This window comes from Mesocricetus auratus, unplaced genomic scaffold (assembly GCF_017639785.1).
Source record: "Mesocricetus auratus isolate SY011 unplaced genomic scaffold, BCM_Maur_2.0 Super-Scaffold_100011, whole genome shotgun sequence".
Taxonomy (NCBI): domain Eukaryota; kingdom Metazoa; phylum Chordata; class Mammalia; order Rodentia; family Cricetidae; genus Mesocricetus; species Mesocricetus auratus.
In genome coordinates this window covers 43,557,716-43,583,395 of record NW_024429195.1, presented here as the reverse complement: position 1 = coordinate 43,583,395, position 25,680 = coordinate 43,557,716, and the positions used below count along the sequence as shown (strand labels likewise).

The window sequence follows — 25,680 nt, the reverse complement described above, 5'->3', positions numbered from 1 at the left end:
AAACTCACAGATATCCACCTGCCTCTGCCTCCCGAGTGTTGGGGTTAAAGGCATGCGCCACCACCGCTGGGCTAGACCATGAATTTCTTTTTTTTTTTTTTTCTTTTTGGTTTTTCGAGACAGGGTTTCTCTGTATTGTCTTGGAGGCTGTCCTGGAACTTGTTCTGTAGACCGGGCTGGCCTCAAACTCACAGAGATCCGCCTGCCTTTGCCTCCCAAGTGCTGGGATTAAAGGCGTGCGCCACCAACGCCCGGCATAGACCGTGAATTTCTTATCTTCTTGAGTCTACCTCCCAAGTGTTGGAATTACAGACAACCCAGAGTAATTGTGTAGCTCAGAGGGTAAAAGGGTTAGTCCTACAAGCCTAAGGACTGGATTTCAATCCCCACAAGGCGTGTAAAGAACCGTGGCACACTTCTGTAATTCTAGGACGGTGAGGATGAGTCAGGAAGACTGAGATGGGAAGCTCACAAGACACTCAGCTCATCTGGAGCAGCAGTGTGGTATTTTCTTATTTTATTGGTGTTTTGTCTGCATGTATGTCTGAGTGAGGGTGCCAGATCTTGGAGTTACAGACAGTTGTAAGTTGCCATGTAGCTGCTGGGAATTGAACCTAGGTCCTCTGGAACAGCAGTCAGTGCTCTTAATCACTGAGCCATCTCTCCAGCCCTTGAGAAATATCCATTAAAAAAAAGTTCAAGCCTGGCAGTGGTGGCACATGCCTTCAGTCCCAGCACTTGGGAGGCAGAGGCATGTGTATCTCTGTGAGTTCAAGGTTAGCCTGATCTATAAAAACTAGTTCCAGCCGGGCGTTGGTGGCGCACGCCTTTAATCCCAGCACTCAGGAGGCAGAGGCAGGTGGATCTCTGTGAGTTTGAGACCAGCCTGGACTACCAAGTGAGTTCCAGGACAGGCTCCAAAGCCACAGAGAAACCCTGTCTCGAAAAACCAAAAAAAAAAACAAAAAAACAAAAAAACAAACTAGTTCCAGGACAACTACTAGGGCTACTACACAGAGAAACCTTGTCTTTGGGGGAGGGGGTCATCATTCCTATGAATTAGGGAAATGCACATCAAAACAACTTTGAAATTTTGTCTTAGCCAGTAGGAATGGCAAAGATCAGTAGAGCAGCAGATGATAAGAGCTGGAGGGGGAGCCGGGTGGTGGTGGTGCATGCCTTTAATCCCAGCACTCGGGAGGCAGAGGCAGGTGGATCTCTGAGAGTTCGAGACCAAGCCTGGTCTACCGAGCGAATTCCAGGACAGGCTCCAAAACAATACAGAGAAACCCTGTCTCTAAAAAAAAAAAAACAAAACAAAAAAAAAAAAGAGAGAGAGAACCCCCTCTTTTGAATTGTTAGACAAGGCTGTCCAAGAGACTCCCCAAACATACAGCCTATTCCCATTGCCCTTGGTTACCCCTGTTACTGCTGAAGACACTACATACTTCAGAAACAAGGCCCAGAGACTCCTGAGTTGAAACTGACCTGAATGCTTCCTCCCAAAGGACTAAATTTCATGGTACCAGAAGGCAGTATGCACGCTTCCAAAGGAGGGAGTCAGCCAACACCCCTGCCAAGCTATGACGCCCATGAACCAGCATCAATGAGCAGCCTGGTACCACAACCCTAAGGGTGCAGTAGTGGTACATATACCTTGACGGTAACTAACAACTCTCTCATTGGTCTTGAGAACTGCTCAGCAAACCCAGGTAACTACTCAGTGCTAGTGAAGTCATGGCAATCTGAGGAGAATCTATGACTTGTAATTTACCATACCAGCATGATTCCTAACAATCCATAAACATATGAGTGTAGTCTTCACCCCTCATCAAAGAAACTTCTCTTTGCAACAGATGAAGACCCCCCCTGCAGAAAACCATAGCCCATCAAAATGCAGAGCTGTGGAGCCCAGGCCCAGCGGATACATCTATAAAACACTTGTGTAGCTAAGGCTTGAAGAACCCTGCAGAAGGGGAGGCAGAAAGATTGCCAGAGCCAGAGGATCAGGGGGTTTGCTGTGTGACTGTCTCCTAGTAATATGAGATGCTACACTTGTAAAATCTTACCAGTATGCCAGCCAAACAAGGATGACACCAAAGAATGCACCAAACTGGATGGAGAAAAGCCTGGACCCCACGAAGAACTACAGGCAACTGAGGAACGCTGGGAGCAAGAGAAGTGGTCCTCCCCAGGGAGGAGCCCAACAATTGGTTGTTCAGTGCCAAATGGTCAGCACTGAAGCATACATACAGTAGCTTTATACAGACTGACCAGGCTGTATCTAGGAATATATATATGCAAAAATGATAAAAACGGAGACCCTGGATTTGAAAGAAACTTGGAATCCCAGCACTTGGGAGGCAGAGGCAGGTGGATCTCTGTGAGTTCGAGGCCAGCCTGGTCTACAAGAGCTAGTTCCAGGACAGCCTCCAAAAGCCTCGGAGAAACCCTGCTTCAAAAATCAAAACAAAAAACAAAAAACAAAAAACAAAAAACAAAAACGAAACTTGGGACATGTATACGAGAGGATTTGAAGGACAGAAAGAGGAGAAATGTCATAATCAAACTATAATAAAAAATAATAATACAGGCCAGTCATGGTCCCCCACACCTTTAATCCCAGAATTTGGGAAGCAGAGATGGGAGGAGCTCTGAGTTCCAGACCAGCGAGGCTACACAGACTCTGTCTCAAACATAATCTTCTGGCCAGGCAGTAGTGACGCACACCTTTAATCCCAGCACTGGGGAAGCAGAGACAGGTGGATCTCTGTGAGTTCAAGGTCAGCCTGGTCTACAGAGTGAGTTCCAGGATAGCCAGGGCTGCACAGAGAAACCCTGTCTCGAAGAAAAAAAACTTCTGCTCTGCTAGACCAGCAGTGGCAGCTGTCTTGTCTGGTACCCCTCTGCCTTAGACCTGTCTACGTCTCGAACAGAGAAATAGTGGGATAAAGTCTGCCTCCCTCCCAGAAGGAAAACAAGGCAAAGGGAGTCTCCCAGAACAAACTGTTAAATTACTCATGTTTATTTATAACAGACCTTCAGCCAGTACAGTACAAAACTTACAGTAGTATTTCTCCATTACACAAATATTTACTTACAGTATGTTACATATACAAAATGCTTTGCAGGAAGTCTCAAAAGCTGGTTTAACTCCCTTTGAGGAAGGAGAAAAACTCATTAAAAAGAGGGAGGGGAGGGGAGGTAAGGAGCCAGAGGACCAAAGCAGAGGTGAAGGGGCAAAGGTCAAAAGGTCACCAAACTGAGGGACCCCGGGGAGGAGGTGATATTGCACTTGCTTCTGTGTTTATTCTATTTTTGATCTTCATAATTTCTGATTAAAAATATATATATATTATTTACACAAGGAAAGAAGCTGCCAGAAGTATTACAAAATTCCACCTGCAGCTTGGACACCGACACACACGTACACAAAGGTCTGGAAAAGTGTCTATTTAAAAATCTCTCCCTTCCCCCTACTTTTCTTGTGGTGTTGTTTTTGAATAGTAGTAAAAAAGAAAACACCTCTTTTCTCTGTGTGGGTTTTGGGTGTTTTGCAATCATTGACTTTTTTTCTTTTTCTTTACTTTTTTTTTATGCAAAAGGGGCTGGGAGAGAGTGTGAGGATGCTTGAGGTTCCAGAGCTGGAGGTCTCTGAAAAGTAGGATTTTGCACCTAAGACCCTGGTTAAAGTGCAGTGATGGTCTGGAGAGAGACAGTGCCCCTCTCCTCCCTAGCACCCGGTCTTGTCCTTCCATCTCTGCTCTTGTGGGCACGTAGGATAGCCTCGGAGCATAGTCCTTCAGGTTTCTGGGGTTACAGGTGCTAAGGCTGACTAAAGGGAGGGACGCATGGGGCACTCAAAGGCTCCGATGCCTCAGAGGGACTGGCCCTTCTGAGGTATCCCCAGATACATGGCGGACACAGAGGTGGTGGGAGCCGGTCTCACGCGAAGAGGCTCGCTGGGTAGCCAGAACAGCTCAGGAGGAGTGCAGACACCAACCTCAGCTCTGCTGCCATCCCTAGGAGTTAGTGCCAAGGTTCTGTCTCCAAGACCCTTCCCTTCTCTTGGGTTGGCTCCCTTGGGAGCTCGTACCCCATTCCATTCTCCACCTTTGGCAGCACCTGCTTATTGCTAGAGCGTCAAGGAGTAAGAACCACCCCACGGAGCTCCTCCCTGCCAGTCTGGAAGCCATGCAATGCAGAAGAGTGTTTTCACCCTGCCCTTCTCATGAGAGGGGAAAGTAGACTCTCCAGAAGGCTTACCAGCCCCAGCCCCAGGATCTGGTCTAGCCCACCCTTTCATGCCTCTCGATATCCCTAACAGGAAGTGAGAAAGAGAGAGACAGGCAAGAGAGAGGCAACAGAGAGAGGACACGGGAAGAAAGACGGAGGGGAGGAAAGGGAGAGAGAAGACCAAGACTTGTGACTAATGAGGTGCTGTGTTTGGTTTCTACTTTTTTCTTACTTTCTTTAAACATAGAAAAACAGCCTTTGGTTTGAATCTCAAAGGAGCAGAGAGGGGGATGGCTGTGGCCCTGGCAGGGAACTCTCTAGAGAGAGACCTCCTTGTGCAGTGGGACTTTGCCTTCTCCTGCATGGTCTTACGAATCCTCGATTATCCAAATAGCCAGGGTCTCTGCAACCACCAGAGAAGAATGCCCCTCCTGCCCTGTGTCCCGGGCCGAGCATGGAAGGGCAGTGAAGGGTGACTCCCAGTTAGCTGTGTCCATCCCATTCTTGCCGGGACAAGGGTGGAATGGTCGACGGGCACATACATGTCATTCATCCTGGGACAATTTTTGGTTATACTGAAAAATTAGCAGAGAGAAAAGAGACATCCCTTTCTCCTTGCCACTGGTAACTGCAGGGCCCAGGAGCCTGGGAATGAGATCGTGGACCCTGCTGGGAGGGAGAGGAAGAAGGCAGCGTGACTCTGGAGGCCCATGGTCATTGGGCAGCAGCCCGCCAGTTTCTCACAGAGTGGGGACAGAAGGAGTCCCTGAGGGCCTAGGAAGGTCACTGGAGTGAAAAAAGCTTGAAAGGTGGAGGAGAGATTTCTACCCACCCCCTTTCCCGTGCCCTGGTTCTCAGCTAGGCACCTAAGCTCTGGGTGTGTCAGACTAGGTTGTAGGCCTAGCTTTTAGCCCCTGAGAATATAAAATGGGGGCATTCCAAGAAGAGAGAAGCCACCACTGAGGGGAGTGGCAGGTTGCGACCAGAGTGGAGTTGAGGGGTGAGCCAGGGAGGGGGAAGAGCTGAGTGATGTCACATCCTGGAGGGAGATCCTGAACGGTCGCTTTAGGGGGGCTTGCATTCCCAGGTGAGGTCAGGAGGGAACCTCAGCCCACAGGGGACAGTTTCTGCAGACCCCTCCTACTTCCAACGAGGAAATTCCTCATCCATTTCAGAGTAGTAGCGCAAGCTGCCTAAAGTGAGAGGGCACGAGAGGTGTGGAGTACCAGGTTGAAGGGTCCCAGAGAGGAGACAGATAATGCCACGGAGCTCAGGTTGGGGCCATTGGGAGGTATCGGCATCAAAAGTGAAGAACCAGATAAATAAAGGTGAGGACTAAAGCAAGAAGCTCAATGTCTCGTACTACAGAGAGGAGCTTCCAACCCCTGGGCTGCTGGAGGATGCGGGGTCCAGGAGGAAGTAGAAAAAAAATCTAGGCTTAGAGAAGGGAGCCATGGGGAGTGAAGGAATAGCCAGAGATTGCAGAAAATGTAAAAAGGCCAAGGGAAAGTCACTAGTAAAAAGCTGGGAAGGAGTTTAGGAGGAGACATGTAAGCAAAAGACTCGTCTAGTCAATGCTTACACCAGTCAGGGTGGGAGCCGGCGAGGAGGGGTCGGAGCGTGAAGTGAGGCGGCCAGTGAATGGGCTACAATACAAAACTCCTTGGGGCGTAGTGGGATTTGGGCTAGACACCTGTAGGTGGGGCAGTGGAGTGGCGGGCTGGGGGCAGGCGAGGCGAGAGAGGCCGCTAGCCCACCTTATGCTCCCCCCGGACAATGTGGGAAGAGAACTCATACCGGTCCTGGCTGTGATAACCGCAGATGTTACACTCGAAGGGGTCTCTGAAGCCGTGGCAGCCCATGTGGATGGTGAACATGACGTGGTCCAGGAACAGGATGCGGCAGTGTTCGCACTTAAAGGCCTTCACGGGCTCGCCGCCCTCACCCACCACCCGAAGCACTTCCTTGGAGGGGCCTGGGGTGCCCCGCAGTAACCCCTCCTGCGGTTTGGGGTCCTCTTTGGCATAGGCGGGACTGTGCCGGCCCACCACGATGGGGGGAGGAGGTTGAGCTGGGGGACCCTGAGGGAGGGATACCACCCCGCCGATCCGGTCTTCGTGGTTGCTCTCTGTATCCGTGGAGTCCTGGCACCCATTGCTGGGGGATGCCCCGGGGTCCGTCAGAGAGCCTCGGGCCCGATAGAGAAGGGGACCACCATCTCCCAGGTCCTCGGGTCCCTCACCTGCTTCTCGGGACCCCGGAAGCTCCAGCCGGCTGGGGAGGGGCTGCATCTGGGTGTACACAGAGCTGATGACAGGTGTGAGTTCCGAGATGCAGTTGGTGGGTGGGAGGCGGAGGGGACGCAGATGCTCTGTGCCCACGAAGGCTAGAGACCCTCCAAAACCGGGCTCCAGGCCGTGGTGCGACACCAACTCCACATCCTTTTCGTAGCCACCGCCGGGGTTCACATCATAGGGGAGGTCCGAGAGGCTGAAGCGCATCTGCTTTTCACCTGTGGGGAGAGTCAGATCTCATCGGGACTGGCTTTAAAGAAGCCAGCAGTTATGCCCAGAGTACTTGCTTGTTTTCTAACCCAGGGGCCTCATAATAACGGCATTGTTATCGTCACTATTCATTAGTTTTGGGGACCCAACCCAGGCCTTCACAGATGGGAAGCACACATTCTACCACTGAGATATATATGCATATATATATATATATCCATAGTCCCAAGAAACATCATTTAATAAACCTCATTTACTTCCCAGAGGGTCAGGTCCAAGGCAGGCTGTAGTCTTAGGGCAAGGCGTCTCTGTAACACGAAAAATAAAAACCCAGAGACAGATATTGGGGTTCAAGCTGAGGGTCAGATAAGCAAAGCAGCTGGCCACTAGCTCGTACCTCTACCTCAGACTGAAAGGGCTGTCCTCTCCTTAGCGTGGCTGGAGAATAAATCTCCCCAAGCCTCAGATTGCAATCCTGTCTCCACCAAGACTCAGACTGCAATCCCAGACTGCTACCTCTTCCTTTTATACTTCTCAAATCCTGGGAGTAAAGGCGTGTGATCCCCAAATGTGTGAGTTGTTTCTCTTTAGGGCTGGATCAATTTCATGTAGCTCAGTGTGGCCTTAAACTAACAGAGACCCATCTGCCTGTCTCTTGAGTCCTGGGATTAAAGGTGTGTGCCACCACTGCCTGGTTCTATGGATAGCTATTATGCTGCGGGGATTAACAGAGTGTATCACCACTGCCTGACCTCTATGGCTCATGGCTGGCTTTGCTTTCTGAACCCTCAGGCAAGCCTTAATAAATCATAAATAATATATTACCATACATCTATGAAGTTTCACGGTCATCATTCTCTATGAAATTTCAGATGCTCAGAGAGATAATGCCATTTGCTGGTCAGGGTCATGTTAACTTCCTCTCTCTTGACCCGCACAGAGCAATCCTTGCTATTCTTACAAGACGGGAAACCTTGAGCCTGCATGGGTCTTCAACACGACTGCTCTCTGCTCTCTCTTTTATGTGTGTTTTGTATGTGTGCATGTGTGCCTATTCATCTCTGTTCAGTGCATGCGTATGTATGTGTACATATATGTAGAGGTCAGAGGACAACCTTGGGTGTCATACTCAGGGATGCCATGCACCTCCTTTGGAACAGGATCTGTCATTGGCCTGGAGATCACCAATTAGGCTGGCCAGCCTGACCAGTGACCCCAAGCATTCTTCTGCCTCTGCCTCCCCAGGGCTAGGATTATAAGCACATGCCACCATGCCTGGTCTTCTTATGTAGGTTCTGGGAATAAAGACTCTAGTTCTCATATTGCAAGGCAAGCACCCCACAGACTGAGCTATGGCCCCCAAGTCTCTTGAAGTGTGTCCTCCCTCCCCATCCACTCCTGTCTGAGGGGACATTCTGAGCACCACAGAGACCACTAGCCTGGCCCCCATCCTGTGCTAAATCAAATCACCAGACTCAAGGTCTCTGGTCTAATGGCAATCAAAGCTGTGATTGATTGGGGCTTAAAGGACTCTTACCTACAAACTTCTGTGGGGTGGAACGCTTGCGTTTGGTGAGGCTGTTGGCCAAGCGATCGATGAAAGTTGGCCGCTCAGATGATGAGTGCAGCATCGAGTCTGGTACCATCTCCAGGTCACGCATTTCGTCACCTGGAGGGGAGGGCCAGGTGACAGCAGCTGAATATGAGTGGCATTGGCCCCGAAGCCTTTGCCTGGAGAAAGTCAGCCAGTCAGTAGTCAAGGAAGGTCATACCTAGGAAACTGGGTGGCTTCCTTCCTTCCTTCCTTCCTTCCTTTTTCTTGAGACAGGATCTCACTATGCAGCCCTGACTGGCTTTGGACTCACTCTGTAGACCAGGCTGATTTGAACTCACAGAGATCCACTTGCCTCTGTGTTCTAAGTGCTGGGCTTACAGGTATGTGCCATTATGGGCTCTTTACCCTACCTAAAGCTCATTCAAGGAACGCTCCAGACCATTTGAGGACGATTATATACATCTACCCCTTGACCTTCTATTCTTTGTGCTTTCTCTCCACTTAGATTGAAGATACACATCTCTTTTTCTGTTTGTGGTTCTAGAACCAGGGTGGCGGGAAGGCCCCTATCAAAAGAAAAAGCTTCTTTTTACAGTTTTTTGTTTTGTTTTTGAGACAGGGTTTCTCTAGCTTTGGAGCCTGTCCTGGAACTCGCTCTGTAGACCAGGCTGGTCTCGAACTCACAGAGATCCGCCTGCCTCTGCCTCCAGAGGCCAGATTTCTTCTATGTCTGGATCTCCCTTAAAGACCCACGGGGTGGTGAGGAGTGTGTGCTTGGGAGGTTTACTGAGTGCGATCTGTGTTTGCTGAGGTGCTGGAATCACTGTTGCCTGAGTCCCTGGCCCCGCCCTCAGCTCCCCTCTGGTTCTGCCCACAGCCCCACCTGGTTGGCCAGCCAAAGCTTGGGCTTCAGTGCTGAGGCCTTGTAGGTAGTTGTGGCAACGCTCCTTGTGCTCCTCCAAGGTGCTCTGCTGTTTGTAGCTCCGGCCGCAGTAGTTGCACTTGTAGGGTTTGCCCACTGTGGGAGAAGAGACTGGAGGAGAGAGCAGAGGCACCGTGAGCGTGACTGCTCCCTGTCCCTGGCTCCGAAGCACCACCAGGAGCAACGGCATACTGGCACGCAGATGAGAGAAACCTGCTAACTTTTTGGGGGGTTGGGTGAGGGTGGGGGGCTTGCCATCCCTCCCCCAACTCCACCTACAACAAAGAGCAGGTGAACCACATTTGAGGATGAGTGTCACCGGACAGCTAAGGGGAGGGGGCCCGCGGCACGCAGGGTCACACTGGTAGCGGGAGTCTAGATGCTCTGGCTGCTTCTGAAAGGAAGTGATGACCTGGGGACTTAGTAGGGGATCGTCCCTGGTAGGCACGGCAGGCCCCACCCCAGGACCTCAGAGTCTGGGGTTCAGACTGTGGTTTAACCTTTCCGAGTTGCGGGTGGGTGCCTACGAGGGGACTTTTTTGCTTGCGAGTACTCTGCTTTGGCTGGAGGGAAACTGGTGGGCTGAGGCAACAGAAACGAGAGCCGTTGGATCCGCCCATGCGGCAGGGCAGGGGCACCAGTCCTCGGCCCTTACTTGCTTTCTTTATCCTCGGTTGTCTAGCTTCACTGGTGTGTCGTGTTCACCGCCCCCCCCGTCATTGTACTGAGACACCAAGAGAGCCCCCAGAGAGCCCAACACTGACGAGAAAAAGAGGCAAAGAGCAGAAGAACAGAGAAGATGGTGGAAGGGTAAAAGAAAGAGAACAACTGTGCTTTCTATTTTTTGTCTTAAAAAAGGACATGTTTGGCCGGGCGGTGGTGACACACGCCTTTAATCCCAGCACTTGGGAGGCAGAGGCAGGCGGATCTCTGTGAGTTTTGAGACCAGCCTGTTCTACATGAGCTAGTTCCAGGACAGCCTCCAAAGCCATAGAGAAACCCTGTCTCAAAAAACAAAAAACAAACAAACAAGAATGTGTTTTAAAGCTTTGAAAGAAAACAATGGAAAATTGAGACTGGTAGCTTTGTTTAAACACAATTCTTGGGAGGTGGCTTTTTTTTGTGTGAGAGAGGAAAAAACCAGTAGAGGAACAAAGTATATTTGTGTTTACTGCTATTATTGAGCAGGGATTCGGGAGAAGGCATTGCTAGGAAACTGGTGAATATCATTCACCCCACATACATCTATGCTCGACTACGACCAAATCAGCCTTCGCTGTGTTGCTCTTCATCTGTAAACTAAGTGTTTACAATGTGATTTGTAACAGGAAGCATCTCACAGAGCTGGGACCTACACGTATGTCTGATTTCCCCCTTAATCTCCTATGCAACAACATTAGAAATCTAGTCAGTTGATCTTGTCAAGAATTTGGGGGACTGCAGGGCTGGAGAGATGGCTCGAAGGTTAAGAGCACTGACTGCTCTTCCAGAGGGCCTGAGTTTAATTCCAGCAACCACAATCTATAATGAGATCTGGTGTCTTCTTCTGGCCTGCAGACAGACATGGAGGTAGGATGTTGTATTCATAATAAATAAATCTTTAAAAAAAAAAGAGTTTGGGGGACAGCAGGGCATGGTAGTGCCTATCTTTAACCCCAGTGCTTAGGAGGCAGATGCAATTGGGTCTCTGTGGTGTCATGCCAGCATGAGCTACATACACGGCAAGTTCTAGGCTAGCCAGAGCCTGAGTGAGACTCTGAGAAAAAAGAACATGTTTTGGCCATGTGATTTTGATAGGAACCGGCCAGGCTACAGTCTAGAACATTTATTTCCTTCCCCATAATATCATTGTCCTTGTTAAACAAACAGGGGTAGGGGCTTTAGGGCCGGGGCTGTAGCTCTGTTGGTAGTGTGCTTGCGTAGCGTGTGGGCAGCCTTAGGTCCCATCTCCAGCAGCTCGTAAGCAGGAGTGGTGGTGCACCCCTGCAATCCCGGGACTCCAGAGGTCAGAAAGTGAAGGTCATCCTTGGCTACACAGGGAGCTTGAAGTCAGCTTGTGATACATGAGACCCTGTCCCAATAAGTGGATGCCTGGGGTGGGGCATTTTCATCTGGAATTTTGTTTTTCTCCTTCCCCAGCTTATGATCACATAAGGAGACACAACATTTCTCTGTAGATTACAAAGTGTCAGTTACACACACACACACACACACACACACACACACACACACACAGAGGAGAATCTGGAACAAGGCAGGATAGAAGAAGCAGAGGTTGCCACTGCCTCTGTCCCTTCAAGTCCTACCCAGGAGGGTTTATAAAAAGAGAAAAGCCCAGGAAAGATTCTAGGGCTGGACAATTAATTAATTCCTCTTCTCAACCCTCAGCTCTCCTCTCCTTGCCAGCTCAATCCAGTCAAGGGTTCAAAACTTAGTAAAAACACCTTTCAGCCAGGCGATGGTGGCGCACGCCTTTAATCCCAGCACTTGGGAGGCAGAGGCAGGTGGATCTCTGTGAGTTCGAGGCCGGGCTGGACCGATAGCCTCCGAAACAATACAGAGAAAACCCTGTCTCGTAAAAACCAAAAAAAAAAAAAAAAAAAAAAACACACCTTTCAACCGACACTAATCGTTTATTTTGTTATTGTGAGACAGGGTCTCACAGAGCCCAAGCTGTTTGAATACCTGACCTTCCTGCCTCTGCCTCGCCGGCACTGGCTCCTGGGTACTCTCAGGATTTGCTTTGTCTATGAGAAAATCACTACTCCTTGGGATGCAGAACGGAAATGGGACAGTCTTTTCCTATTTGGAGGTCCAAGCTCCCTTTCTGCCAGTTTGGGAGGTCCGCAGATTTTTTATAGGCAGTAGAGGGTGGACATGCAGTGATTGTCCAAGGCCTCTGGTATCTTGAAAGAAGATGGTGACAAGTGTAGTTCCTCGTGCAAACGAGAGTGGAAAGAAGCCTCCCACTGGGCTCAGAGTTAGAGGTGATGAGACACATATGGGGTTGGCATCATTAAAATGTTTAGAAAACAAAGGTTAGGGGGCTGGAGAGATGGCTCAGGAGTTAAGAGCACTGACTGCTTTTCTAGAGGACCCGGGTTCGATTCCCAGCACCCATATGGCTGCTTACAGCTGTCTGTAGCTCCAGTTCCAGGGAACCTGACACCAATGCACATAAAAATAAAATAAATCTTTAAAAAAGAAAAGGAAAACAAACATTAGGGCAAGCCCGGAATGTTAGCCATTTACTGCACGTCACAGAGTGTGGCAGTAAAATACCCCAGGGGAGAGCCCCACAAGTTCCTCATAGGTCAGCAAGGCAGGGCCCTATCTGCTCTGTTCATGCTCCGGTAGTGCTCCCCATGAGTGCTCCCCTTGAGTGCTCCCACTCCTCAGTGACAGACGCTGTCCCTCTCCAGTGCTCAGACATCTTGAAGCTCTTTTCTGAGCGTGCTGGGTGCCTTCTCTCTGCTCCTGCATAGTCACTGACCTGAGTGTGTGCGGAGGTGACCAGTCAGGGCGTCCCGACGGCGGCAGGCGTAGTTGCAGAAGGGGCATTTGAAGGGCTTCTCCCCGGAGTGCAGCTTGATGTGGCGCAGCAGGTTCCCCTTCTGCGTGAAGGAGGCTCCGCACTGATTGCAGTGGAAAGGCCTTTCCCCTACGGTGGAAGAGCAGGTTCCGGGAAGACTGGTGTGAGGTGTGTTGAAGGCGAGGGGAAAGTTCTCTGAGAACTTTCTGGGGGAGTAGTGAGTGCCACACATACCAGGCCTACTTTATAGAAGTCACCTGGGGGCCCTCTTACCCTGGAAAGGTGTGGACTAGAGGTGTGCCTGATACCAGCACAGTGCCTAGAAGACCTGCCAAAAGACTATTACCCAAAATAGCTCCGTGTAGCATTGGTGGCGCATGCCTTTAATCCCAGCACTCGGGAGGCAGAGGCAGGCGGATCTCTGTGAGTTCGAGACCAGCCTGGTCTACAGAGCGAGTTCCAGGACAGGCTCCAAAGCCACAGAGAAACCCTGTCTCGAAACCCCCCCCCAAAAAAAGAGTAATTAGTTAGACGCTTCAGCTTGGAGCCCAGTCTGTCCAGAGAGCTCAAAGTCTGAGGAGGGTAAGCAGAGGCTTCCCCGCTACATCCCCTTTTAAATTATGAGACGAGAAAGCCCTGGAATTCCGTCCCTCTTGGACTGACTATAGGCAGCTCCCTCCAACTTCTGCAGACACTTTAGGTGTTGAGATCCACCACAAGGCCTTACACATGCACCCCCCTCTCCCCCGCCACTATCTATACCGTAGCTTCAAAAATCCTTCTGGGGCCCCAACACCCACTCTCTCCCCGACACCCTGAGAAAGGAGTGGTAAGTAGCTTTTCTTTGTCACAGCAGCTGAAGAAAAGGGCCTCGAAGTTGACCCTTCCCTTCCTGAGCGCCCACCTCGGGTCTCTCCAGCCTCCCCTTCCCCCGCCAATGTCCTAGCACCCCTCCGCCTGGCACCCCAGCCTCGCCCGGAGCTCTCCCGTCAGAGCCTCCATTAGAGCCCTCGGCCTACTCACCAGTGTGGCTCCGCTTGTGAACCATGAGCACGTTGGGTCCGATGCAGACCATGCCACAGACGTCACACTTGAGCTTGCCGTTGGGTAGCCGGATGCCGCCAGGGGAGTGAGGCTCTGGTCCGCTTCCATCGCAGTAGCCCAAGGGCTCTGACAACGAGTCCTCCACAATCACACTGTCGTCCTTGTCCAGGAGCCGCTCGTCTGGCCCCAGCAGTCGGCTCGACTCCTCATCGCTGTACATCTCCACCTTGATGGAGTTGGCTGGGGGTCAGGGGGCTGATGTTTAGAACAGAGGCAGGCAAGGGGACAACCACTCCCGGGGCAGAGTGACACCTTTATAGCCCAACAGGGTGACTGCGAACCCGGAGGCAGAGTGTCAGGAGGGGAAATAGCCTATTTACTATCTTGGATGTCTTCCAGAACTCATCTGAACTGAAAACTGTCTTTCCACCCACCACCCACCAGGCAAATAGAGTTTAAAAGAAAAAAAAAATGGAATTCACAGGATGTCTTCTGTCAGCGGGCAAGGAGATGACTTTAGATGGCTCTTTGCCTGCACTCTCTCGTCATTAAGAAAGATATTTGGTTGGGTGATGGTGGCACACACCTTTAATCCCAGCACTCAGGAGGCAGAGCCAGGTGGATCTCTGTGAGTTTTAAGGTCAGCCTGGTCTACAGAGTGAGTTCCAAGTCAGTCAGGGCTACAGAGCAAGACCCTGTCTAAAAAAAGAAAACAGAAAAAGAAAGATAGATGTCTGGGCCTGCCTGGGGCAGGAAGCCAGTAAGAAACAGTGGCGGGAAAACAGTCGTGGGGAGACTGAAGGGGACAGCAGGCTAAAGACAGTAGAACTGGAAGACAGGGGTGACTCATTCTCCCCTATGAGCCTGAACCCCCTATGCTCTTCCGAGGAACCTGAGGGGACACAGGGGAGGAGCTTTGGCACTGGCTCTGACCTACATTCCTGGCTATTTCAACCATTTAGAGAATGTCACAGATCTAGGGCCAGCTGGGGAGGGGCATTCAGGGGGACCCTGCCTGGCAGGAGAAGTAGGATGGGAGGGAGGTGAGGAAGTCTTGTCACTGTTCCTTTTCTGCCTCTCCCTACCCAATCACCACTTCTGTCTCCAATTCCAGAATTTTTCTTTGGAAACTTTATCCCTCCCCCACCCCCCAAACATGGGATTTCTCTGTGTAGCCCTGGCTGTCCTGGGACTCTCTTTGTAGACCAGGCTGGCCTTGAACTCACTGAGATCAGCCTGCTTCTGCCTCCTGAGTGCTGGGATTAAAGGTGTGTGCCACTGTGTTCTGCTGAAACCTTTATCTTAATGTCACCCACACACCTTTTAATTTTACCCCAGTCTGGCATGAGCTATTTACTCTTTTTCAGAAGCAAGGTAAGCAACTGGTTGATGGGCTCCTTCCCGCTGCCTCGAGGCCCTGAGCATCTCTGAGCTGGCGGTGATGGGGAAACAGTGGCCAGGAGAAGGCAAACTGAGGGTCAGACAAAAATGGGGCTGCCTGGTGTCGGAAATGGGTAGGACGATCACACTTACCACTGAGTGAGCGGCTGGGTGAAGAGTGCTGGCTATTTGGGGTGCTCACTGAGGGCCCCACTGGGGCCCCAAGGAACTCCTTCTCCAGAGATGAGTCCCCGCTACCTTGGAGGAGAGAACAGATTGCAGGTAAAGCTTGGACTGGAGCCTCTACGGTCCACTACCTAATCTTCATCTTTTTTTAAAACTTAAGTTAAAATTCACAAGCACTGATCCTATACATGTATAAGGTAGGCTGAATGTAAGTACCCCCCTACCTTATGCCCCTGTGGCCTGGAGCTCAATGCTGACCTTAACTTCTGTGAATTTAGCAGTCTGGCCTACCCTACCTTTATGCCTTTATGCCTGAGGGGAAGGAGCGTCACCCACTGCCTAGCTCTGCAGGAAGCAGGGCCAGGGCTGGGCGGGCCAGGGTAGAATAGAGAACAGGAACCTGCTCAAAGGTGGCACCAGGGGACATTCTTTCTTTTCTCTCTCTCTCTCTCTCTCTCTCTCTCTCTCTCTCTCTCTCTCTCTCTCTCTCTCTCTCTCTCTCTCTCTCTCTGGAGCTCCCAGTAGCGACTTTGGAGTCTGCAGGGAGGGCATCTAGAGCTGTCCAGAACCTGACGATGACATCCGTTAACAATACTGACAGCGGCTAATATTTAGCGAGTGCACACTTGTGCCAGGCATTAGTCTGTGTGCTTGGGATGCACTTTCCCCTTTAAGCTTTGCAACCCTCTTACGAAATAGGTGCTGCGATATTACTTTAATGTTTTGGATTCGGAGACACAGAAGTTTATGTCACTTGTCTAAACGGTGGTGGCTGAGCTAGCAGAGGGCCACAGGAGGCCATGCTGAGCCCTTGGCCACCTCTTGGCCAGTGGGGGTGAGTTGGGCTCCTTAGGCTCTCTAAATTCAGCCAAACTTTCTAGCTGATCCCATATTTACTGTTTGATGTTTTCTTGAGGGCTAAATATCAGCTATCCTGAATGCATTCACTTCAACCTGCTGACCAAATACTTTGTAAAAATGCTTTCTGAAATTAAAAAAAAAATCTGATGACATACCTTAGAAACATGAGCGTCTTCAAGAAAGTCCCCCCTCCCCACAATTTTCTGCACAAACATATGAGTGAAATAAAAGCACATGTAAATAAACACACAAATGCAGATCACATATGTAGATACACATGAAGAGAACATACCTACTAGAGTAAACATCAAAGCATATTATCTGCTAACATGAACATGCATGGGGATATGCACAGAAGGCTAAACACGGGAAGGAGGGAGAGAGAGAGAGAGAGAGAGAGAGAGAGAGAGAGGGAGAGGAGAGAGAGGGAGAGAGAAAGAGAAAGAGAGGGAGAGAGGGGGAGAGAGAGGGGGGAGAGAGAGAGAGACCCTAAAATTCATCCCTAAAGTTCACCTAGGTTAATACTTTACCCAGTTTCCCAGCTATGCACATACTTACTTTCACAAAATAAAGATTCCATTATAAAATGGTTGGAGTCCTGGGCCTGAGGCAAGAAATCCGGAGCACACCCTCCTGAGGGATCCCTCTCCAGCTTTGGTCAGTGGGAAGAAAACAACCACTCAGGACTTTGGGACCATTTCCCGTTCACATCCTTTCCTAAAGGATGTCCCACTCCCCATTCTATCCCGTGGAAGCCCGAGGAACCCTGATCACCAGCTGTGGGAAAAGCCTTATGGCTCGAATCCAATTTCCCCAAGCTGAGCCCCCTTAGGAGTTAACAGTTCTCTTAAAAAGTTCCCTGAAGCCAGGCGGTGGTGGCGCATGCCTTTAATCCCAGCACTCGGGAGGCAGAGGCAGGCGGATCTCTGTGAGTTCGAGGCCAGCCTGGTCTACAAAGTGAGTTCCAGGACAGCCTCCAAAGCTACAGAGAAACCCTGTCTCGGAAAAAAAAAAAACAAAAAAAAAGTTCCCTGAAGTCGCCTGGCATTGGTGGCCCACGCCTTTAATCCCAGCACTCGAGAGGCAGAGGCAGGCGGATCTCTGTGAGTTCAAGGCCAGCCTGGTCTACAGAGTGAGTTCCAGGACAGCCTCCAAGACAATACAGAGAAACCCTGTCTTGAAAAACAAAAACAAAAACAAAAAAACCCCCAAGTTCCCTGAAGTCAGCACCGTACACAAACCATGCAGTGAGCAGCCCGGAACCATTAAGACTTGTAGATTCAGGCCCAGTTTTAACAAGTGCCCTTTTGACTGAGTTTACTGAGGTTAGAAGCTTAGAGGGGCTGACAAAGGCTAAGTAAACTCACCATCCTCCTGCCTCAGCCTCCCAAGCACTGGGATTACAGGCGTGAGTCACACCTGGCTCACACCCAGCTCCTTACTCTTTCAAAGGTTAGCACTGACTTGCCCCAATCGCTCAATATTAGTAACGAGGGACCTGCTAAAGCCTTGATCCTAAAATGATGGGTGACCTTCATGGAAATCCATACTTGGTTGGTCCCAGCCTCCTGGAGCTGGGGTTGCCTCTGAGACTAGGGGACTAGCTAGCTGGGGGACAGTATTCTAAAAGGGATACTGAGGGATGTTGAGGGAAACGCATTCTTTGTGGTTCTCCCAATCAAGGGCTGGAAACAGGAGAGAGATCGGGAGCCTGGAAAAGCAACAGCAATCACATAGGCTCCTTGATGCTGTTGTCATCCCTAGGATAAAGACAAGAGGGGAAACAGACTCAAGTCTACTTTCACGGCTCTAAAATTTAAGAAGGAGCCTGTGTCAAAGGGCAGAAGGTCTTGTGGGGCTCCAGGGATTTAGATTTCTAGCTTGAGGGTGACAGGGACAAAAGTCAGATTTGGGAAACTCATCCGGTTTCCCCTCTCAGCCCCAGAAAATCCCAGTGAGGGAATTTCAAATGCCTGGGACTTCCAAGAAATCTCAGACTGTCAGAGCCAAGAAGGAAGGCTGCTCTCAGGTATCAGAGACATTTTCTTGGTCAAAGCCATCATGGATTGGCTGAAACCCCCAGGGAGCAAAGCCAAATCGTAAGGTTCACATCAGAGCAACTGAGAGGAGGAGAAAGGGCAGAGAAGCCGGAGGGAAGGGCTAGGGGAGCGGAACACCACTAGATGCATCTCACACACTGAAGGAGACCAGCCCTCTCCGGCATCCCTTGAGTGGCTGCCTCTGGGGAAGAGCCTGGAGCTCGGCAAGCCTCTGCACTTCTCTGCAAGGGACCTCATCCTCTTGCTTTCTCTTCTTGACCATGGGCTCCAGGTGACAGGATGCTAGCCTGCTATCAGGGACCAGTGAGTGCGTAAGCCAAGAAAGACAGCATCCCGGCTCTATTGTGGGCAGGAGGCTGAGGCCCCTCACACCTCTGTTCCAGGATGAAGCTGTCAAAGCTCCTCTTCCTCACCTCAGGGCTTTTCTACTATCCATTCCCACCCAGGCCTGCTTCGCATTCCATCCCTGGCTGCTCTACCTCTGTCCCCAAGGCCTAATCAAGATGTCACCACAGGCTCCCACTGTCCAAGTCACCACCTTCGCTTAGCAACACCAAACACCCTTTCCCATCCTCCCCAAGTGTAAGGAGGAACGCCCCCTCCCCCGCTACACACACAGCCCCCTCCTTTCCCTCTCCTGGCTTGGGAGTTGTTACTGAATTGGCTCCCTAGCCCCATCACCCCCCCTTCCCCCCCTCCGCTAGCCGCCTTCTGCCTGAACTTACATTATCCTTCCCTTGCCGGTGAGACCCTGGGGTGCGAACGCGGCCGCCGCCTTGGAAACGGCGAGGGAGTGCGGGTGGTGTGTGCATGTCTGCGTCTCGGTGGCAGGCAGGGGTGAGCCCAGCCACTCACCTTCCAGGAAGCGTGGATTCCTGGAAGTGAGGGGAACCGCCGTCATTTCGCAGGCAGTGGCAGCCGCACGGTGAGCAGGGGCCCACGGCTGCAGCCGGCAGAACCGCTCAGCTCAGGGTGTCTGTGCTGAGAGCCTGGCGTGAGCGTGTGTGTGTGTGTGTGTGTGTGTGTGTGTGTGTGTGTGTGTGTGTGTGTACTGGAGAGAGAGAGGCGTGGATGTGCTTGGGGAGGGGGCAGGAGAAAATGTACAAGTGTGTGCGTGGTGGGGGGGATGCCAGACTACAACAGCATCCCTTTTCCAAGACAGTGGAGAGCGGAGGCACACAGGGAGGGGAGGCAGATGCGTTTGCCCTCCTGCCCAGCAGACAAAGAGGAACTGCACAACAAATGCTTAAGAGGGAGGCAAGTGTGTGAGAGCGTGAGCGTGAGCGTGTGCGTGTGCGTGTGCGTGTGTGTGTGTGTGTGAGAGAGAGAGAGAGAGAGAGAGAGAGAGAGAGAGAGAGAGAGAGAGAGGCTTGTGGGGAGGAGGGAGGGGAAGGGGGTGTCCCAGGGAAGGCCCAATCCTCTGCCAGCTAGGAAAGCCAAGGCCCCAGAGGTCATGGGGCCCAGGACACAGGGGCAGCCTCCAGGCTCTAGAAGTGGCAGAAAGCCCCTCCCCCCTCCAGCAAACTCAGTCTCCTGTCCGCTACCCCTCCTCCCTCCCGGACAATCCCCGAAGTAAGAGGGATCACAGCATCTCAGTCTAGGCTGACTAGCGGAGATCTGTGACCCTGAGCTCTTTCAGATCGCTAGTTCGGTCTCCCTGTCTCCCCTCCTGCCTGCGCTCCTGGGGCCCCAGCTGCTGGAGTCTGGATGAATCTGTCTCTATCAGGATAAGGCCCCTGCTCCCTTCCCTTCCACAGAAACCGCTCTCTACTGAGCTGACCTACTTTGGAAGACTGGACTTTCTGATTCCAAGAATTTGGGGGTGGGAGGGGCCGTGAAACTTTGGGCTGCCAATCCTTGCACCCATCCTTCTCTCCCTGGGTCCTCTTAGCTGTCCACAGCACCAAGACACTCAGGATGAGTTTTGCTCGGCAGCTGCTTGCCTGCTTTGAGCAACTCAGTTTCTGTTTTGGGTGTACGTGGGGGTAGGGTGGGAATCTGTGCCTTAAATCTTGCTTCCCTCCCCTTCTCTCCATGGGAATTATCTGTACCTTTAGACAGGAAGGGGAGGGGCTCTCAGCAGGTTCTGGGAGGTGGTAAGATCCCTTCGAGGAACAGAAGACACGGCCTGCCTTTATCAGGGTGGACAGTGAGGAAGGCCTTCCACCTACAGGCAGGAAGCTAAGATGACCCAAGAAAGAGCCAGTAAATGGCTAGACACAGCTGGGCAGTGGTGACGCTCGCCTTTAATCCCAGCACTTGGGAGGCAGAGGCAGGGGGATCTCCGTGAGTTCAAGACCAGCCTGGCCTACTGAGTGAGCTCCAGGACAGCCAGCGCTATACAGAGAAATCCTGGGGCCAACTGTTTCTGAATCAGCCCAGGAGAAGGGTGGGTTCAGTAACCATGTCTTAGATACCTCGGTTCCACCATCTTGGCCCTGTCTAGCCATGAAGGGGGCGCCCTTAGACCTAGTGTCTGCCCTGCCTTGGCTGCCTAACATCTAGAGTTCTCAGAATACACAGGCGTGGTTTGGGCTTTTCTTCTTACTCAGGAACCATCTGTGCAGAGGTCGCTTCTCATTAGGCGTTGCCAACCCACCTGAAACAAGTAAAGCTTGGCTTCACCGCGCCTCAGAAACTTTCGCTAGTGTCCAACATTCCCCAGAGACACTACTGGAGAGAGCCCGTGGGACATGTCTCCAGCCTCCTTCACGGCTTCTCATTTGCCTGCCTTCCGGAAGGAACTGGATTTTATCCATCTGACAGTAACCATTCATCGCTAACTGGGTCCTCTGTGTTCTTGTTGCTCAATAGTGAACAGACTTGGCTGAACCGGAGGTGGGAGAATTGTCTGGTTCCGCCCTCAGAAAAGCCCTCAGAAAGAGTTCAATTGAATCAGCCCGCCTGAACTGTGTTATCCTGTCCAGCTTGTGACTAGTATTGCTAGTATTGCATGCCTGTACCTAATCCAATCCCTCCAGAGGCAGGATCTGTGTGTTACCCAGATGAGGCCCATGGTTCTCAGGTGTCTGACAGATTTTGCTGTCTCCATCAGTGCTTGTTAATGATTCCTTCAATGGTTCACTTTAAAGTACACAAGATTAATAATATACGGCCGGGCGTTGGTGGCGCACGCCTTTAATCCCAGCACTCGGGAGGCAGAGGCAGGCGGATCTCTGTGAGTTCCAGGCCAGCCTGGTCTACAGAGTGAGTTCCAGGACAGCCTCCAAAGCCACAGAGAAACCCTGTCTCGAAAAACCAAAAAAAAAAAAAAAAAAAAGATTAATAATATACATATACCTTATAGCTCATTTCCACCATGGCACTTGGACTTCCTTTCTTTGGCTGTACTGGAATTCACTCTGTAGATCAGGCTGGCCTCAAAGTTACAGAGATCCGCCTGCCTTTGCCTCCCGGGTGCTAGAACTAAAGGTGTGTGCCACCACCACCCGTTCTTAACTGGCAGTGTAAACTAGCCTTGAGTTCATGAGCTTCCTGCTTCTGTCTTCTTCATGCTGAGATTATGGCTACCTTAGTCAGTACCAAGTTTTGTTGTTGCTGCTTTGAGATAAGGTCATGTAATATATCCTTGCTGACTTGGAACTGCCCCCACACACCAGGCTTCTCGAGATTTATCTGCTTCTACTCCACCTTGCCAGGCTCAGCTATTTTATTTATTTATTTGTTTGGTTTTTTGAGGCAGGGTTTCTCTGTGGCTTTGGAGGCTGTACTGGAACAAGCTCTGTAGACCAGGCTGGCCTGGAACTCACAGAGATCCGCCTGCCTCTGCCTCCCGAGTGCTGGGATTAAAGGCGTGCGCCACCAATGCCCCGCTTATTTTATTTATTTATTTTGGTTTTTCAAGACAGGGTTTCTCTGAATTGCTTTGGGACCTGTCCTAGAACTCGCTCTGTAGCCCAGGCTGGCCTCAAACTCACAGAGATCCGCCTGCCTCTGCCTCCCGAGTGCTGGGATTGAAGGCGTGCGCCACCAACGCCCGGCTCACAATTTTATTTTTAACTTGAGTTAGGATCTTGCTATATAATTCAGGATGGATTAGGACTCATGATCTTGCTTTAGCCTCCCAAGCACTGGAATTACAGCTGTGTGATACCATATCTGTTTCTTTGACCTTGAGTCTAATGGTTTAAAATATATATATATTCTTAAAGACTAACTTTTTAGGGTACTGGAAAGATGGCTTGTCAGTTAACAACATTTAGTAGTCTTTCACAGGACCCACGTTCAGTTCCCAGCACCCACTGGGTGGCTCCCAACCTTCTGTAATTCTAGTTTCTGTCCTCTTTGGGTAGCCACATATATGGCAAACAGACATGCCACACATAAATTAAAAAATTTTAGAAACAACTTAAAAAGTCTAACTTCTGAGCCAAACTGGATGGACACACTGATAATCGCAGCACTTGGAAAGTGGAGGTAGGAGCATCAGGAATTTGAGTCCAGCCTTGGCTACATGGCAAGTACAAGGGCAGCCCAGGCTACAATAGACTTCTGTCTCAAAAGACAAGCAAATCTTTCTCTACTCAGAAAATGAGCTGGCTGGAGCTCCTTATTTCACATGCTGGGATTACAGAGATGCGTCAGAGTGGTTGGTTTATGCAGTGCTCAGATCAAACCTGGGGCCTGGCGTATGCTAGGCAAGCAGCCTACCAATGGGGCTGCACCCCAGCCCACCTTCCCAACTTTTCTCTTTAACTGGTTAAACCTGATGGTGCTGATAGTCCTGAAATCCACTCTTGCAATAGGTCATGATTTCTTCCCCCTCTGTAAGGATACTTGGCAGGTATTAACAGCCCGTAACATACCGTGTTTGTGGAAAGGGACTGGGGAGAAGAGAATTGGGTTCTCTGTCCCTGTCCACAAAGGATGTAAACCTTTGGCCTCCTGGCTGAATTCAGACCATATCAATTACTATTTTTTTTTTTTAGTCAGAGTCTGTCTAGTTAGCCTGAGATATCTTGGAACTTGCTATGTAGAGCAGGCTGGCCTCAAAACACCTGTCCCCGTCTCCTAAGTGCTGACCATACACAAACTTGACTTGCCTCATGGAGCACCTTAAAAATACTGAATCATTGGGGGGCTGGAGAGATGGCTCAGAGGTTAAGAGCACTGACTGCTCTTCCAGAGGTCTTGAGTTCAATTCCCAGCAACCACATGGTGGCTCACAACCATCTACAATTCAATCTGGTGTATATGTAATAAATAAATAAATCTTTAAAAAAATACTGAATCATTCCTTTACTTACTTAAATTTCTTTTTAAATTTAATTTATTTATTACATTATTTTTTGCAGTGGTGGGGGTAGAGACAGGATCTTACGATGTAGCTGGCCTGGAACTCACTGTGTAGGTCAAGCTGACTTCAAACTCACAGAGATCTGTCTGCCTCTGCCTTCTAAATGTTGGTATTAAAAATGTGAGCTATCAAGCCGGGCGGTGATAGCACACACCTTTGATCCCAGTGCTCGGGAATCAGAGGCAGGAAGATCTCTGTGAGTTTGAGGTCAGTCTGGTCTACAGAGCAAGTTCCAGGACAGCCAGGGCTACACAGAGAAACCCTGTCTTGAAAAAAAGTGAGCCATCTAACCCAGATTGGTTTTATTTCTTTGAATTGGGGTCTGATCCTGTAGCCTAGTCTGGCTTCAAGTTCAAGTCAATCCTCTCCCCTCAGTGGGACACGGGTAATGCTTCATCACACCTGGCTTGAGTCATTATTTCACACAAAAACTCAGAATTCTTCTGGGCATTCGGGAGGCAGAGGCAGATGGATCTCCGTGAGTTCAAGGCCAACCAGGTCTATAATATAGATATGTCCAGGCCACCCAGGGTTGCACAATAAAAACCTGTCTCTAAGTAAATAAAATAAATTTTGACTTCTGGTGGACACGGTAGGGTAATAACACGGCAGCTCATGACTATGACTGTCACTCAGCACTTAGGAAGCTGGGGCAGGAAGAATTCCCACAAGTCTGAGGACAGCCTAGGATTGCATAGCGGGTTCCAGATCAGCTACACACACTGGTGAATACATAAGTAGATAATAAACAAATAAATACGTCAGACTTCTGTTGTTTTCTTAAGCAGTTGGAGGAGGCTACACATTCTCACAAGGGACTGCCTAGTGGGCGCTATCAGCAGAGGTCGGAAATGTTCTACAGTTGGGACTCCCTACTCTCCCAGCCCGCTTTAGCGTTTTTCAAGATGGTCCACTCTGCTTGGATGGGACAGAACTCTCTTCTGGTGAGCTTTTTTAACACATGAAAAAGAACCGCATTTTCCTCCCTCCCTCGCCACAACAGGAAGAGAAGAACCACCGTCAGGAATGTGACACCACAGGGGGTTCACACTACCTCCAAGCGCTACCACACTGAGGGGCAGCTGCGACTGACATTTAGCCCAGCAGAAGTCGTGTGCCAGGGCTGAAGGCTCTCTGCCTTCATCCACAGGGCAGTGTCTGCTCCCACGCCCATGTGAGGGGAACACACAGGAGGCATACCAGACATATAGGAGCGCCCATTGCAGTCTTCTATGTCCATCTTAAAGAGATCCTGTTGGAAGAGAAAAGACTGACTGTTAGGAGCCACAGTTGGGGGCATAGGTGGGGTTGTTATAGTTTTGTTTTACATCCTGTAGTAAACTAGAAATCTAAAGGATCAGAACGAAAACTATTTTTTTGGTCCTGGGTATCCTGACTTATAAATGCAGAGATTTACTTCACCCTACCTTCTATTTATTTATTCTCTGAGACACGCAGCGCTGGCTGGCCTGGACTCTCCGTGAGGGTGCCTGTCTCTGCTTCATAAGCTCTTTGGGACACTCACATTCTTTAGCCAAGTGGTTCTGGGTTTTGAGGCTGTGCCCTCGCCCTTCAGTGGAGCTGATGTAGCAGACAGGTTACACGCCTGCCCTAAAGAAGCAAAGCAGCCTCATAGAGGAGCCAGACTTCAGTTAAAGGATCGGAGAGCAACTGAACCAGACCAAGGGTGCTGCCGCACACCGGTAATTCCAGCAGTAGGAGATGAAGGCTAGAGGATCTTGGGTTCCAGGATGGGGGAAAGAAACATACTCAGTTATTTATAGGTATATTTTCTTTTCTTTTCTTTTTTTTTTTTTTTTTTTTTTGGTTTTTCGAGACAGGGTTTCTCTGTGGCTTTGGAGGCTCTCCTGGAACTCGCTTGGTAGTCCAGGCTGGTCACAGAGATCCGCCTGCCTCTGCCTCCCGAGTGCTGGGATTAAAGGCGTGCCCCACCAACGCCCGGCCTAGGTATATTTTCTAATGGGGTGTATGCAGCAGAAGGTAGGGTGGCAGGGGAATGTGGAATAGGAGAGAGGTCCCGTCAAGGTTCAGTGACAACTTCTTGGATGAAGGTATAATAAAC

At 50.4% G+C, this 25,680-nt stretch overlaps 1 protein-coding gene across 11 annotated transcripts in view; it reads right to left on the bottom strand.

Annotated features, from left to right (window-relative positions):
• Positions 1–3,004: 3,004 nt before the first annotated feature.
• The window catches only part of Ikzf4 (IKAROS family zinc finger 4), a 42,313-nt gene continuing 19,637 nt past the window's right edge, over positions 3,005–25,680 (bottom strand). Inside the window, exons 2-11 of one of the 11 annotated variants that reach the window (XM_040754665.1) lie at positions 24,798–24,849; positions 19,006–19,155; positions 16,779–16,872; positions 15,327–15,431; positions 13,773–14,033; positions 12,711–12,878; positions 9,179–9,328; positions 8,278–8,409; positions 6,998–7,048; positions 3,005–6,748 (exon numbers count right to left, since the gene is read on the bottom strand). In XM_040754665.1, the coding sequence (XP_040610599.1) occupies positions 5,985–6,748; positions 6,998–7,048; positions 8,278–8,409; positions 9,179–9,328; positions 12,711–12,878; positions 13,773–14,033; positions 15,327–15,431; positions 16,779–16,872; positions 19,006–19,092 (1,812 nt within the window). In that variant the 5' untranslated portion in view covers positions 19,093–19,155; positions 24,798–24,849 and the 3' untranslated portion in view covers positions 3,005–5,984. The other 10 variants (XM_040754666.1, XM_021232847.2, XM_013120339.3 and 7 more) reach the window with 10 other exon arrangements.